At 47.7% G+C, this 17,266-nt stretch overlaps 1 protein-coding gene and 1 long non-coding RNA gene across 16 annotated transcripts in view; one reads left to right on the top strand and one right to left on the bottom strand.

The window, feature by feature from the left end:
• The window catches only part of LOC135920079 (uncharacterized), a 247,788-nt gene that overhangs the window by 73,918 nt on the left and 156,604 nt on the right, over nt 1–17,266 (bottom strand). For all 15 annotated transcript variants that reach the window (XR_010570164.1, XR_010570165.1, XM_065454132.2 and 12 more), the window contains one exon: nt 7,088–7,207. Coding sequence is in view for 13 of the 15 variants with exons in the window: in XM_065454132.2 (XP_065310204.1) it covers nt 7,088–7,207 (120 nt within the window). In the remaining 2 variants the exon portion in view is untranslated. The remainder of the gene's footprint in view (nt 1–7,087; nt 7,208–17,266) is intronic.
• LOC135920083 (uncharacterized) lies at nt 8,049–13,618 on the top strand. The gene is made up of 3 exons (XR_010570169.1): nt 8,049–8,234; nt 10,204–10,276; nt 12,935–13,618. It is a non-coding gene; the product is annotated as an uncharacterized lncRNA (long non-coding RNA).

Genomic DNA, 17,266 nt, shown 5'->3' with positions numbered 1-17,266 from the left:
AACGATCTCACCGTCAGTCACCTGAGTTCAGCTCTTTCCCTTCCAGCTCTATTTTTCACCTTCTGTAGGAGCGATTCAGCCACAGCTATTACAACCGACTTTCGCAAGCCCACTGCCAAAAGACGGCCAACTTGAACGTCAAAACAAACAAGGAGACAGCGCTGTATATTGACACGTGTACTTATCTTTATCAGGCGACCACGTTTGGCCGCCTAACAAATGTTATCGTGCAGCGAGGGACGCGCCTGCATGTATCCGACGTTTCTGGAATGTTATCGATGGTTCCGTCCACTGTCTTTCACCGCGCCTTGTGTAATCTGATTGCATGTATGCGCGACGCGAATAGTGTAGAACTTTGTGGAAGACACGCGGGTCCCATCAGTTAATCTGGAACATTCGACGGCTGATCTATAAAAGCCGACGCGCTTGACCCGCTGATCAGATTTTCGACGATCGCCGACTGTGTTCGCCACTCTCGTTGTGCTTTGAGTGTAGCCAGTTTTGTGGGCACAGGTTCGCCCAATAAAAGCTAGTTTTGCTTTTCACAGTACGGCAACTGTGTTCTTTGACGTCACGACCACGTGACATCTGGTGGAGGTGCTTGTGCGTTCATGTACCGAACGCCCCCACAAAGCCGTGATCCAAGCCCGAAGCCCGAGGACAAAACCAACGTCGCCCAAGACCAGCGGGCTAGCAGCCGACTGCAAGGACTGCCGCCAGAGCACGGACTTCTACCTGAGACTAGCAGGAAGATTGCCACCAAGTCCACCCCAATGGCAGCCCCAGCATCTCCCGTCGTGCTGCAGCAGCCCAGGGAGCCCCCCACGTTCCGCGGTTCAACATTCGAGGACCCGGAAACCTGGCTCGAGACGTACGAGAGGGTCGCTGCATTTAACAGCTGGAACAGCGACGACAAACTGCGACATGTCTTCTTCGCATTGGAAGACGCTGCCAGGACGTGGTTCGAGAACAGAGAAGCCACCTTAACGACCTGGGACCTTTTCCGAAGCGGCTTCCTGCAGACATTCACAAGCGTCGTACGCCGAGAACGAGCCCAAGCACTACTAGAAACCCGAGTGCAGCTGCCTAACGAGACCACCGCGATTTTTACAGAAGAAATGAGCCGCCTATTTCGCCACGCCGACCCGGAAATGTCCGAGGAAAAGAAAGTCCGGCTACTAATGCGTGGTGTAAAGGAGGAACTTTTCGCCGCAATGGTACGGAGCCCACCGCAGACCGTCGAGGAGTTTCTTCGCGAAGCCACCAGCATCGAGAAGACACTGGAAATGCGGAACCGGCAATTCAACCGCCGCTCTAACTCGAGAAACTACGCTGGAGTTCAGTCACTGGCCACCGACGACCTGCGCGAGACTATCGAGCAGTCGTGCGGGAGGAGCTGCAAAAGCTGTTCCCGTCATCACAGCCTCAAGTGGCGTCGATTGCCAACGCCGTACGTGAGGAGGTCCAACAACAACTCGGAGTAGCCCCTGAATTGCCGTAACCTCAGCCGCAAGCGATGACATACGCCGCTGTAGCCCGCCGTCACGTACCCCCTCCGCGTCCACGCCAGGGCCCAGTGACGACACAGTTCCGTCGTCCACCACCACCCCCACCGCCAGCACGCCAAGCCGTCCCCTCACGTGGCGTTCCAAGGAAGACTGACCTTTGGCGCACCCCCGAGCACCGTCCGCTTCGCTATCACTGCGGAGAAGCCGGGCACATCTACCGCCGATGCCCATACCGGGATATGGGACTCCGAGGGATCGCCGTTAACGCGCCGCGACCACAAATTGGCGAACGACCTCGCGATATCGCCGACTACCTCACCGCCACTCAGTGGAACCCTCGACGACCATCCCGTTCACCGTCACCAGGCCGCTACCTGTCACCGCAGCGCCGACCATACACCGGCCCAGCCTGGGGCCGCTCTGCGAGCCCATATCCAGAAAACTAAAAGCAGCAACCAATGGAGGTGCGGTTGCTGTTCGTCGAACTGACAAAGATCCTCCGCCGCCGACGAAGACGACGAAGAGACCATCTCGACGACATAATAACGACACGCCGCCGTCCCGACGAAGTCAGGAAGCCAAGACTACACCGACGAAAGACGACTTGACGACGCACCGTTCCAGCTTTAGTTCAACACGACGCAGCCATGATCCGACGCCAAGATGTAACTGCAACGCCAGACAAAGAACCACCGACCTCGACGTGCTTCTCGACGGTCACGCAGTTACCGCCTTAGTGGACACAAAGGCCGATTACTCCGTAATGAGTGGACACATCGCCGCCCATTTGAAGAAAGTTAAAACTGCATGGCAAGGCCCTCAAATTCGAACCGCTGGAGGACACCTCAATACGCCGACTGGAGTCTGCACGGCAAGAATTACCGTTCATGACTGGACTTACCCTGCCACCTTCGTTATCCTCCAACAGTGTTCACGAGACGTCATTCTCGGCATGGACTTCCTGAACCAACACGGCGCAATCATCTACCTGAAGTCAAAGTCAATAACGCTGTCGCAAGGTCAAGCGATACTGCCGGAGAGCCCTCGTAGTCACCACGCCTTGAGGGTGCTCGAAGATAAAGTGAGCATCCCGCCTCGCTCCAGCATTTTCATTTCGGTCGGCACCGAAACACCCGCTGACGTAGAAGGCGTCATCGAAGGCGACCAACGTCTACTGCTCGACCGTGAAATTTGCGTAGCAAGAGGGATCGCTCGACTGCACGGAGGAAACACGAATGTGTTGCTGACAAACTTCAGCCAGGAGTTCAAGCACATCAACAAGGGCACGACGATCGCATACATAGAGGAAATTCAGGAAATCAGCGATGCGTTTGTCCTCTCGGATTCTGTCGCATCTACCCCGACAACCGTAGTTCCCGAGCCAGACTTCGACATAAATCCAAGTCTCCCTGTATTTAAGAAGCAACAGCTCAGAAGTCTGCTTCGACGATACAAAGACTGCTTTTCGACGTCATCGAGGATTCGACAAACCTTAGTCGCAAAGCATCACATAATAACCGAAGAGTGCGCTCGACCACTCCGCCAGAGCCCTTACAGAGTTTCAACGCGAGAACGCGAAGCTATAAGGCACCAAGTCGACGAAATACTGCGCGACGACATCATCCGGCCGTCGAAAAGCCCGTGGGCCTCTCCAGTAGTTTTAGTTAAGAAAAAGGACGGTACCCTACGTTTCTGCGTCGATTATCGTCGATTGAACAAAATCACGAAGAAAGACGTGTACCCCCTCCCACGGATAGACGACGCATTGGATCGGCTCTGCAATGCTAAATACTTCTCATCGATGGACCTCAAGTCTGGCTACTGGCAAATAGAAGTCGACGAAAGGGATCGCGAAAAGACCGCCTTCATCACGCCAGACGGCCTCTACGGGTTCAAGGTTATGCCATTCGGACTGTGCTCGGCGCCTGCAACGTTCCAGCGCGTCATGGACACGGTATTAGCAGGATTGAAGTGGCAGACCTGTCTCGTTTACTTGGATGACGTCGTCGTCTTCGCCGGAAATTTCGACGATCACCTCAAGCGGCTTGCGACAGTACTAGAAGCCATCAAGTCGTCAGGGCTTACTCTGAAGCCGGAAAAATGCCGCTTCGCTTACGATGAGCTCCTGTTCCTAGGCCACGTAATCAGCAAGTCCGGAGTCCGCCCTGACCCGCAGAAGACAGCTGCCATCGCAAAGTTCCCGCAGCCCATCGACAAGAAGGCAGTGCGTAGATTCCTTGGCATGTGTGCCTACTACAGGCGCTTTGTCAAGGACTTTTCACGCATCGCCGAGCCATTGACACGTCTAACTAAATGTGATGTTGAGTTCAAGTGGGAAACGCCGCAGGCCGACGCATTTGAAGAACTCAAACGACGCATGCAGTCGCCGCCGATACTTGCGCACTTCGACGAGTACGCCGATACAGAAATCCATACTGACGCCAGTAGCCTAGGCCTCGGTGCCGTTCTAGTCCAGAGGAGAAACGGAGTCGAACAGGTGATAGCTTACGCTAGCCGGTCACTGTCAAAAGCGGAAGGCAACTATTCTACGACCGTAAGGAATGCCTCGCCATCGTTTGGGCTACAGCTAAATTTCGCCCTTATCTTTATGGCAGGCCTTTCAAAGTCGCGACCATCACGCGTTGTGTTGGCTAGCGAATATAAAGGATCCTTCAGGGCGACTAGCGCGGTGGAGCCTCAGACTAAAAGAATACATCACTGTCACCTACAAGTCCGGACGAAAACACTCCGATGCCGATTGCCTATCACGCGCCCCCATTGACCCGCCGCCGCAAGACGACGAGAATGACGACGCCTTCCTTGAAATGATAAGCGCGGAAGACTTCGCTGCACAGCAACGGGCAGACGCGGAGCTAAAAGGCCTCATCGAATATTTGGAAGGGCACACCGACGTTGTCCCCAGGGCATTTAAGCGCCGATTATCTTCCTTCACGCTTCAAAACAATCTACTCGTGAAGAAGAACTTTTCACCAGTCCGCGCCAACTACCTTCTTGTTGTCCCCTCAGGACTTCGTCCAGAAGTATTGCACGCCCTACATGACGATCCGACCGCTGGACACCTAGGATTTTCCCGGACACTATCGAGGATACAAGAAAAGTATTATTGGCCGCACCTGACCGCCGACGTAGCCCGTTATGTCAGAACATGCCGAGACTGTCAGTGACGCAAGACACCGCCGACAAGGCCAGCCGGATTACTACAGCCAATCGAGCCTCCTTGCCGACCATTCCAGCAGATCGGGATGGACTTGCTGGGACCCTTTCCGACGTCAACAACCGGAAATAAGTGGATCGTCGTGGCGACGGACTACCTCACCCGCTTCGCTGAAACTAAAGCACTGCCGAAAGGCAGCGCAGCCGAAGTGGCGAAATTCTTTGTCGAAAACATCCTGCTGCGACATGGCGCCCCAGAAGTCCTCATCACCGACAGAGGAACGGCCTTTACAGCCGAGCTCACTCAAGCCATTCTGAACTACAGTCAGACAAGGCCCAGGAGGACAACGGCCTACCACCCGCAGACGAATGGTCTTACGGAGCGGCTGAATAAGACCCTCGCCCAAATGCTAGCGATGTACGTCGACGTCAAACACAAGACGTGGGATGCCGTCCTGCCGTACGTAACATTCGCTTACAACACGGCGGTGCAAGAAACAACACAGATCACGCCGTTCAAGTTGGTTTACGGCAGGAACCCGACGACGACGCTCGACGCCATGTTGCCGCACGTCACTGACGAAGAGAATCTTGACGTCGCTACCTATCTCCAGCGCACCGAAGAAGCCCGACAACTCGCTCGCCTACGGATCAAAAACCAGCAGCGTACCGACAGCCGACACTACAACCTCCGACGACGCTTCGTCGAGTACCAGCCCGGCGACCGTGTTTGGGTATGGACCCCGATACGCCGACGAGGACTGAGTGAGAAACTACTGCGACGCTATTTCGGACCCTACAAGGTCATCCGACGTATTGGCGCACTGGACTATGAGGTCGTGCCAGACGGCATTTCGCATTCACAGCGGCGCCGCGCACGACCTGAAGTGGTCCACGTGGTGCGTCTTAAGCCGTTTTACGGACGCTAACGAACTTCCCTTATTTTGTTGTTTTCTTTGCTACGAGTGCTTATTTATTACTTTCGTTTGTTTGCAGCATCGGGTCGATGCTTTTTAAGAGGGGGGTAATGACACGTGTACTTATCTTTATCGGGCGACCACGTTTGGCCGCCTAACAAATGTTATCGTGCAGCGAGGGACGCGCTTGCATGTATCCGACGTTTCTGGAATGTTATCTATGGTTCCGTCCACTGTCTTTCACCGCGCCTTGTGTAATCTGATTGCATGTATGCGCGACGCGAATAGTGTAGAACTTTGTGAAAGACACGCGGGTCCCATCGGTTAATCTGGAACATTCGACGGCTGATCTATAAAAGCCGACGCGCTTGACCCGCTGATCAGATTTTCGACGACCGCCGACTGTGTTCGCCGCTCTCGTTGTGCTTTGAGTGTAGCCAGTTTTGTGGGCACAGGTTTGCCCAATAAAAGCTTAGTTTTGCTTTTCACAGTACTGCTACTGTGTTCTTTGACGTCACGACCACGTGACAATATTGAAGCCTAGTCATGAAAAAAAGTCGCAGTTTCTCCCAAAAGGCGAAGCATTGATTGCGATAGCAATTTGTAGTGGGCTGCTACAAGTGGGCTGCTAGGGTAGTAGTTTTATCGGCAGCAGAAAGTTGTAAACATAGGCATATTAACAAAAGTAACAAGCGTGGTGTCAGGTGCGCACAAGGAAACATGAACACGTCTTACTCAATGACTGCAGAAACTTGTTGGAGTGAGTAACGCTGGAGGGAAGCAAGCGTGGCAGCAGCAGTGAGCAAATTGACCTTCGTGCTGCTGCTCGCATCAACGCGAACTAAGCCATGAAAACACAGCACTTGGCGAACTCTGTACACGTCGCAGATGGCTTTCAAGATGCAGCGGCCTAGGCGGGCGTGCATGGCCGACCACGCCGCCCAGAGTAGAACGTGGCCCCTTTCCCTGCCCATGGCAAAGGTCTGCCCTCGCTGCAGATGCCTTTTAAGATGCAGCGGCTAGGGTGGTCACGCACAGGCCACAAGGAGGCGAACACGCACCCGCTTCCCTCCCCTCCCCCCAGAGCCTTGCGGGTGACGGAAGATGGCGTGCTTCCTCCCTGCTGTCCCCCCTTTCGTGCAAAAGATTGAGCCGCGATCGCCGGCGCACCCTCGCACGCTTTCACTCGCACATACAGCATATGGTGCGCAGCAACGATTTTATTCCCTTTGGACTACGCCGATGCCAGAAATACGCTTGGAGTGCACGCGTATAATTGCTATCGCAATAAAATATAAAGGGAGTGCCCTATGATGGGCACTGAAGGCGCAGACAGTGTGGAGGAGAGCAGAGGCTGATCATGATAATGGCATCACTACCACAGACCAAATAATATGGCTTTGAAGGCGGCCTATTTCCCAAGAGTCAGAGAGGCCCCAAAACCGTCACCCACGGCAACCAGACACTGCCCAAGCATGGCATGCTCACCCGTGGAGGTGGGACGACGCTGAGGAAGAGCAAAGCCGAGCCCAGTTCAGCCTGCCGCTGCAGCCCAGTGGCGGACCAGCCAGCACTTGGACAGCAGCTGCTCTTTGCCCGGCCCCGATTCTGAAACAGAGGCATTGAACAAGCTGGTAATTAAGGTTAGTTGGTCGGTCACGGTAAAGAGTTTGACCAGTGAAGTGTCATGGGCAGAGCCATAGAACAGTCGACATGTGAATGAATCAAAGCCATTAATATTCCAAATTTGGCAGACAGGTGTGTGAGCACTGCTTTGCTACCACTGTTGCAAAATAAACTGGCTTATTCAAATGGTCATAACATGACATCACCCTATTTGACATGCCCACCGGCAAGAGGTCCAATAAAAATATGTTTCTCGACATAAAAAGTTGGAAGTTAGCACTCTGTGTTGTCGTTCTTATGTCGGTCGTAGTCATTTTTTGCACAACTTAGGATTCAAGTACAGTCGTTGAAGCTGCTGCAAAAACACTGCCCTCAACTGTGGGCGTTATTCTCTGGACACTGTCCACCATATCTTCAAATTCACTATCTGGCCAGCTCTGATTCACTCAGAAAGACAACATGGTGAAATGTGTGCCCAGAATAGTAGCACTTTGGGCTGTGCAAATATATAAAATTTTCGAGGCAAAAGAATCTTCGAAAAGGCCCATCATGAACAAAGGATTTCAAGCACACTGGTACCGTTTTTATGAACATTTTTTTGTCCTAATATTGTTTATGCTAACTACCTTTGCCTCATGCATTTTTTTAAAGGCAAACACAAACAATACAAAAATTCAGCAGAACCCATTTTGTGATGACTATTGACAGTAATGCACTTAGCATTGAATCAATATAGTGACACAACACATCTCCACCATCGAAACAAGTTATGTATGAGGCATGTACCAGAGTGGAACTCCTCTTTTGTGCTGCTCTAGGAACATTCGGCACCATCTAGCAGCAGCACCGTGAAGCTCATGCGCAGCCTCCGAAATGCATGGCGCGCCGGTGTGTACAAATGCTCAGAAGTGCATCATGTGGCAGTTGGGCTCCTCCTCATCTCCTCCTCCCTCGCGCTTCTGTCTGGACAAGTAGTCCACGTGCGGCCTTCAAGACGAGAAGCGGGGCGGTGGGTGAAAAAGCTGAGATTTGTTCCGTCACTCGCTGCACACCCAGTGGAACATAGACCCAAGTTGGCGAGAGGTTCACTGAAGAGTGGCACTCACCCAGTGCATTTGTGGCACAGCCTTGTAAAGCGTCGGGTTTCTATCCTTGAGGAACCCGTGTAACGTAGGTGTTCAATTCTGTCATTGAAGAGCGGCACCCACCTACTGGCACATACCCAGTGACCCAAGTTGTCATCAGAGGGGTTCGTTTTTTTTTCAATGGGGCTTAGTGGCGTAAGGGAATCTTAGGCCAAAGAGTGCTATAACAATGATATTTAGTTGGACATGACAAAAAAAAAGAACGTGCTACACATATGCTGATTTAAGACAATAATGGCTCTCAAATGGCATAAATGTAAAATAGTGGTGTATAAAGCCACACTAAAAAAATTGTGCAGATCCCACGCACTGTGGCAATCAATGCAAGCGACGTTTTCTGTGCTGGATGCTTTGATTCACTATAATTAGCGGTGATGCTGACGGCTAAAGCTTAATTTCTTCAACATTTAGGCTAACACGAGAGTGGTGAGTAGATGTTAAAGTTACCTTGCATGCACCACTGCTGTTTGTCTGCGTAGTTCACAGAACACACAGGGAGAGGTGTTTGCTTGACGCATTGTTGTGCACCATATTTCTTGGCCTCTGAGAGGGTTGCGCATTGCCATTGTATCACATGGCGCATCCCACCAGGGCAGAGGTATTACACTTGAATTAGATTATGGGGCTGTACGTGCCAAAAGTACACTCAGATTACGAGGCACACCGTAGTGGTGGACTCCAGATTAATTTTGACACCGTGATGCTCTTTAACGTGTCCAAAAATCAAAATGCACGTATGTTTTCTATTTCGCCCCCATCAAAATGCGGCTGCTGCAGTCGGGATCAAATCCGTGACCTCTAGCAATGCTATAGCCACAAAGCTACTGCGGTGGGCACAGAAGTGTTGATTTGATGGTTGACCGCTTCCGTAATGTCGCCTGGACCCTGCGCTGCGCTTTAATTAATGCGGCTCTGCTTCTGCACGCCCTGCGCAATTTGTCTGCTTGACATATTTACATGGTGTTTATTTTTCAGAAATAGCAGCAGCGTACTGTACCGTATCTTGAACTTAAGCTTATCCAGTTTCCCCGCAACCGCTGTCGTATACTAGCAGGGTTTCCTTGCCTTCTCATGTCGACCCCCCTTGTATGGGAACTGCATCTCCTCCTCCCTCCCTTCTACAGTTCTATCTATGTCCACTCTGGACTCACAGCATGTTAGTAGAAATGAAAGAGCTGTAGTTTCTGCAATGCTTCTGAGGGGAGTCGTGGATAATTACAGCTGTCAAGCGGCTAATGGGGAGAGCTCAGAGGGCATTGTGCACATTTGACGTGGTGGGACGAAAACAAGTGGGTCGCCTTTCCACTCTGACTTGCCCAACCACCCACCAACGCAGTGTGTCAGACAGCAGCAGCAGCAATGAGAAAGTCGAAGGAAGAGGCAAAGAAGGCTTCACTTTTAAAACGTGGTTGCAGTGCTTGCTCACCTGTGAGAATGAGACTAGTCACTAGGATGATAAATGATTCGGTTAAAAAAGTTCACTTCTTCAAAGTATTAAAAAAAAAGCAGCTTTAAAAGGAAACATTGCTTCCCCTGATAAAAAATAGGGCACAGCAAGAAGGTATATGATGAGTAAAAGATGCATTTAAAATAGCATGCTTTTTCACAATGAACATGAATTAAAATGTGCAGAATGGTTAGCTGCTCTCCACATTTCTCCCATGTTGGAGGGTCTCCTCAAGATGCACATGTGTTCCGTGTGTGTGTCACATTCACAATCTACAAAGTGCCACTTCTGATAGCCTAGGAAGTTTCAGTGGAGGACTCTTCCACAATTGTGCTCTTACTGATTGCAATTTGTTTTCCGTTTCCATATCCCACTCACTCTGCCAGTGGTTTCAGAGCCTCTGGTGGATAAATCTCTTCGTATCCTGACTTGGAGCCTGGTTTTCATCTGTCACTCTACGTAAGGCAGCTTTTGTCACATTCTGATCTGCTATTTCATTTCCTATTTAAGACTGGAATTTTTAGACTGGAATTTTTGATGGTGATGATTGTGAGGAGACTGCAGAAACAGCATGGGCCACAGCGCGTTTGCATTTCTCAGTTGCCTACGATGGCTGTTTCCAATCGTGGTGCGGCCGTCTTGTCTCTGAATGCCGATAAGTGTATCTTCTTTATTGCGATCACATTTTACAAGAAATATTCCATGTAGATAATTTAACGAGAGCACCCTGTGGCGCCATTCACTTCAACAGAGCTGAAGCGTCTTCTGCTTCACTGCAACTACAATGCATGTCGTGCAGTTGGCCAAGCTCCTTTCTGTGAGACCTGCTTAATAATGCACATTCTTTGGGGGGGCTTGATGCACTGTATGGAAGAGACTAGACATTTAGTATGCTATACTGCCACTCTGATGCTATACTTCATTTTATTAAGGCGAGTATAATATTTGTACTGTGCATTACCACAATACATTGTGCTGCATTTTTACCTTGCTTTGTCATCTTGATAGTCATGTGCTCATAGCTTACCACGATTGATATGAATACAATAAAGTTATTTTCTATGTTTTGCCCGTTGCACACAGTCGCAGGGAAAGATCTAGCTCATACGTGTTTACCTAAGACTCTTACACAAAGCAATTATGAGCAGTATTTCACCCTGACAACGGTCATGATCAGCAACAAGACTAATTAGTTGGCCAGTGCAGTGTGCACGAGATAAAAGCACTACATTTTATATCACGTGTGCAGCCAGTTGCAGGCACTTTATTATTTTCTCCCTTGAAGTCAATAGCGAACACAGAATAATTGGCATATCCATGTACGACAGCGCTGAAGGGGGCATCAGCTCTGTTAGCAACGACTGAACATGCTGCTCGTGTAGCTGAGTGTAAGCATTACACAATTATAAGAGCTCAAGCACCCACATATTCAACGAAAGGAAGAAAAATAAAATCAATTGAGGCATTGACGTGTGCGCAGCCCTGCTTTTGTGCATGCTAGTGAGATGCTGCTTTCACTTTTCGCGATCACGAGTACTCGAATGTGGCTAATTTGCGTGACTGAAAAACACAGGACACGAAAAACGTCAAGTTCCGTATGGTCTTGTTTATTTGCCGTAACGGGACAATTGCTGTGCAAGTTATAACGTCAACACGCACACCCCAAATGCTGTCTACTTACCTTTCTTTCATATCCAAAATACAGTTTTGGGTACAGGTTGACCTCCGTGGGCTTTCTGTCCAGAAAGTGACCCAAGCAGACCAAAAATAAAGACACTGAAAGGTCGTAAACGCCTCGGTTCTGCTGTTATCGCTGTTATAGCTTTCCGTGTTCTGGTCTCTAAGATATGATCAACTGCTAGGACAATGCTATAAGCTTTGGCTGTAAAGATACTGCTGTTCTCATTCAATTTTCGGCAGCTTTCAATGTTTGGACTGTGCGCTGCACATGATACCGATGTGGTGGACTTTGGCGCATCGAAGAAAAATGAAATTGGTTGATACTTGTATTCCAAGAATAAAAAGTGTTGTGTGATTGCTGCACTTGGACTGCACATCATGTTTATGGATTTGAAGGAAAAATCACAATTTACTGGGTGAAAACCTCATGGGGTGATGATATTGTCGCAACTTACTTCTATCACATCATCGAAGCTAATCTGAAGCATATCTGCCAAGGCCTTCACAGCCAAAGGGAATGGTAAATGGATGGTCAGTTTTCAAATAGTTTTTTAGAGGGGGGATCACAAAGAAGTGATTTGCGGGAATGTTTACTTTGGAAGATGACATTCAGAGCATACGCGAGTCCTATGTAGGTTCTCTGATATTACAGGGGCCATTGATGAGACTCCACATACAAACTTTGAACTGGGCTAGTCCAAATGGCTCCAGTTGCAAGCCGTGTGCATAAATGATAGAGGGGATCAGGCTTTTTTAGGGCCTTCGTGTATGCCGATTGCACCCGTAGTCTATAAGTGTCCTCACAAGGCTAGTGAAGAGCATTAATAGACATCATGTGCCAATTTCTCAAGAGGGGTGGGATAAAAGCTGAACAATGTTCATTGTTTCCAAGCACTTATGCTTCAGGTAATTAAGGTGGCATAGGAATGTAAGTATTTATAAAAAAATAATGGCTAGAAATTTGTGTTCCGTTTTTACTTGTAGTAGACGACCATTCATTTCAACGTATAGGTCAAATCATACGCCTCTCTTTTTTAATTAAGGAAAAAATGAGATGTCCACCCAATCGTAGCAATTGCTACAAAGGAAACCCATACAGGTTCCTTGAAAGAAAGGCCTTGCAGATGAAAAAAAAAATTCGTCCTGGTCCGGGACTCGAACCCGGGACCACCGCTTTTCCGGGGCAGCCGGTCTACCATCTGAGCTAACCAAGCGGCTAGCAGATGGCAGGGCGAAGTCGAACTTGTCAACAACTTGAAGCAAAATCAAACTCTTGCCTTTGCTTCCCAGGTGTTTCTTTTTCTGTCCCCAGGTTTCTGTGGAATAGACCCTGTCCAGAGCAGCATGACATATATGCTGAGTAATAAAATTTCCTCAACACCAAGATGCGCTATGGATTCATGTGAAAGGCAAGAAAGTTTTTCAATCTTGTTCCAGTTGGCTGCATACCATTTTCATCTCCAAGGGAAAGCTACAGAAGCGGGCGAGCTGGTGGCCTCCAAAATCACAGTGAAGTGGTTGCTGCCATATGAATTTGTTACAACTCTCCAATGAAAAATGGTAACAGAACAGCGGACCCCAATGCTACATCTATGGCTGAATATGTGTTGCTTGAACTACAAAATGTGGGCTGTTTTTTGTTATAGATGCACGCATCTGATGACAAGGCAAATTTTTCAATGATGTGGCCTCTTGCTTCACAGCGTGGGCTACCGCATAGTAGGTTATAAGCACTGAGGTCGCCTACTAATATGTATGGCTCCGGCAATCAATCAACTAGGTTCTCCAAATCTGAGGCAACAAGTTTTTGATCTGGTGGAATGTAGATGGAACAGATAGTTACTAGCCTTTTTAGTAATATGAAATGGACAGATACTGCTTCCATAGAGGTCTGCAGTAGCAAATTCTGGCAGGGAACAAATCTCTGTGCTATAATAGCAATGCCATCAGCTGATATGTGGCTGCCTTCGCAGTCTTTTCGGAGTGTTAAAAACTTATACCGAACTTTTGTGTTTTCTGGATTTGGTCTAGGAGTGTGTCTCTTGGACACAAAGTATATATGGTTGAAATTCATGGAGCAGTTCATTTACGTTATCTGTGTTGTGCGATAATCCCCTAACATTCGACTGCACAGTTTCTGTAGTCATAATGATTCAAAATAAAGGTACTATATGCAAAAGTTGAATATTTTTTTAGGTTGGCAGATATTTCTTTGGCGCAGTTATTTGCGGAGGCCTTTCCTCCCCGCCCAAGAGAGCCGTACCGATTCTTCGACATTAACAGTAAGAGATTTGGCCAGAGGGCTCTTGAATAAAGGTGGGCAAACATCATATTTTTCAAATACAAATCGAATACAAATAGTAAGTACAAATTACTGAACTGAATATTGAATAGTCAAATGCGCATATACATATTTACAGTAGAGATATTTATTCCTGGATACGTTAGGTACCACGGCTGGCGAAGTTTCACCACTAGGCCGGGCTGACGCTGCAATCGGCGGCCTGGTTCACAGGAGAGTTGCTGGTACTTTATTAGGGTCGCTGGTCCCTTGTGTATTGCCCACGCTGTGTCCCCACCTATATATCTTCTACCGTGCCCCTTAATTTCCTGATATTTTTTTAAAGTCCTTAGGTGATACGAATTTCGGGCGATAGGAATTTTTCTGCCATCTCAAGAGATTTGTATCATCTAACTTTTCCCTGGAGAGTCTGTGAAGTATCCTAAGAATGCTAGTGCATTGAAAACCAAATGCGCATCAAATAAAATAGTCAAACCTTATTATAACAAACCAGATATAATTAAATCATGTATATAACGAAGGAAGTGAAATACCCATTGAAACCCCCAGAGAGATTCATGCAGTACATATAATAATGGATATAATGATATAATTCTGGCTTCTCCTTCAATTTGGTTATAATGAGGCTTTACTGTATTTTTGAAATACCATCTCAAAAACAAAATTGCTAGTTTACACAAACGCAAAAAAGCATGGATTTATTGTGCAAGAAAAATTTCAGCCATTTTTTTCTCTCGAATGTTTGTACAATGTAGATTGGCGAATAGTGTGCATTGCCACAAAAAACTCTGATTGTTACCCTGCATGCTTGACCAAGGCCAACACATTAGCCACCAGCTCTCATTACAGTCCTCCATGTCAATGCCATTAGAGTTCATTCACACATAGGAGTCGTGTGACCGTGTTGGTCGCAACTGGGTGGACAGCGACTGTTCTGGGTCTCGCTGCTCGATTTTGCAGTCACGTGACTGAAGTCACAAGGCTGCTGAACCAATTAAAGGTGCAGGATGTTTGTATTCACGTAGTAGTCCTGCGGAAACCCGCAAGGTGGAGAGAAGTAATGAATAAAGGGAAAAACAGACATCCACCCGTTCGTAGCAATTGCTACGAACGGGTGGATCTGTTTTCCCCTTTATTCAGGATGTTTGTATACATTGATGCTTAGTTTATGTGCCAACGGTGGTGTGAGCAGGCGTGAATTTATTTATTTATTATTTATTTATTTATTAAGGAACCCACAGCGCCAAGGCATTACAGTGGGGGGGGGGGGGGGGGGGGGTACAAGAAGGAATACATACGACACCTCTGCTCCTGTACAGTGTTAAAAGTGATAACAAAAGAGTAAAACGAAAAAAAAACGACAAAAAAGGCAAAGCCCCTAGCAATGCACATCTACAATCTACAAGATCAAAAAGAAAGCATCATTTGATTCAACCCTCACAACATCACTCGGCAGTCTATTCCATTCCCTAATGGTTTTAGGAAAGAAAGACATTCTGAACAATTCAGTTTTTGTCGCAAATTCACGGACCTTAAAATCATGGTCAACACGATTGGATCTATAAAAAGGCTCTAGCACAAACTTTTCGCGATCAACCCGAACAGCTGAATAATAAATAGCATGGAAAAACTTCAGCCTCAACTTCTTACGGCGCATGTCTAGTAATTCCCAGTTGAGTGCTTCCTTCGTACGCGATGCACTGTATTGAGCCCCGCGTATGCCAGATACGAAGCGAGCGGCAATGTTCTGCACCCGCTCCAGCTTATCTTTATCTCTACGAGTAGGCGGGTCCCAAACCGTACACGCGTATTCCAGAATTGACCTCACATAAGTCTTGTACAAGATGTCCCGACATGACTGTGGAAAAGTGTTTGCATTTCGGCGAAGAAATCCCAGGATTTTGCATGCTTTAGCAGTGACATAATCGACTTGACGGCGCCAATTCAAAGTGGGAGTAAAATAAACACCTAAATATTTAAATTCGAATACCTGTTCCAACATTACATTCCTAATAACGTACGGTTGCATATCAAGGTTTTTCTTTCTTGTAAATTTCATATGAACAGTTTTAGACAGATTCAAATTCATATTCCATTTGACGCACCACTCTGAGATTCTGTTCAAGTCTTCCTGAAAGATCTCAGCATCACGGTCACAAGTGACTACTCTATAGAGAACGCAGTCGTCCGCAAATAACCGCATTTGAGACACTACTCCGTCACCAATGTCGTTCACGTACAGCAAGAACAATAGCGGCCCCAACACGGAGCCTTGCGGAACACCGGACACAATTTGCACCTTCTGTGACTGAGTACCATTAACCATGACAAACTGCTGACGTAAGCGTAGGTAATCTTCTACCCATGATATTACTTGAGGACTGATATTGTAAAAGGCCATTTTTTTTTATTAGTAAACAGTGCGTCACTGTATCAAATGCCTTTTTGAAATCCAAGAACACACAGTCCACGCTAAGACGCCTGTCCAGTGCTTCTGCCAGCTCGTGCACAAATTCAGTCAACTGCGTAGTACAAGATAGGCCCCTTCGAAAACCATGCTGCCGAGGATTAAACAATGAATGTGCGTCCATATGTGCTACTATACTAGTGTACAAAATGTGTTCAAGAGTCCTGCACGCAACTGAAGTTAGTGATACTGGCCTATAATTTGAGACGGTGTCACGAGGACCAGATTTATGAATTGGCACTACGCTTGCGATTTTCCAGTCATCGGGAAGGCAGGATTCCTCAAGCGATTTTTCGAAAATAATCTTCAAGTACGGTGCCACCGACTGTGCACAAAATTTATAAAACTTGTTTGGCAAGTCATCAGGACACCCAGCCTTACCAATCTTCAGATTCTGCAGCAGAGACTCTATGCCATTAATGCTAATAACAACATCATCCATATCACTCACCACCGGCTGGAAATTCAAGGTACTCATATCATGTCTGTGTTGCAACGCACAGCTGAAAACAGAGCTAAAATACGTATTAAAGAACTCAGCTTTTCCTACGTCATCATCAATAAAGCTGTTACCAGACACAAGCGGTGGTATAGTCACAGTGTCTTTTCCATTTCTCTTTGCATGTTTCCAGAATTCCTTCGGATTACCCTTTAATTTCGACTCCATTGAAATTCCAAATGAATGTTTTGCAGCTACCACTGCAACTTTCATTTTTTCGGTAGTTTCATGCAGCTTCAACCAATGATCACGTGTCGGCTTACCTTTGTATTTGCGGTAAGCTAGTTGCCTTTTGCGTGTTAGACTGCGTAACTCCCGAGTAAACCAAGGTTTACTTTTACTTCTTCTTTTCGTTAATGTCCACGCCGGAACAAAGCGCTCCCTCAGCTCAAACATCTTCTTCTTAAATATAGGCCATAATTCAGTTACTCCAGTGTAGTCGGCATATGTTTCAAATACCGTCCGGTACTCATTCAACGCTTTATTTATCTCGCATACATT

Source organism: Dermacentor albipictus, unplaced genomic scaffold (genome assembly GCF_038994185.2).
Source record: "Dermacentor albipictus isolate Rhodes 1998 colony unplaced genomic scaffold, USDA_Dalb.pri_finalv2 scaffold_18, whole genome shotgun sequence".
NCBI classification, from domain to species: Eukaryota; Metazoa; Arthropoda; class Arachnida; order Ixodida; family Ixodidae; genus Dermacentor; species Dermacentor albipictus.
Note: the sequence above shows the minus strand (reverse complement) of the source record. Positions and strands in the feature narration are given on the sequence as shown.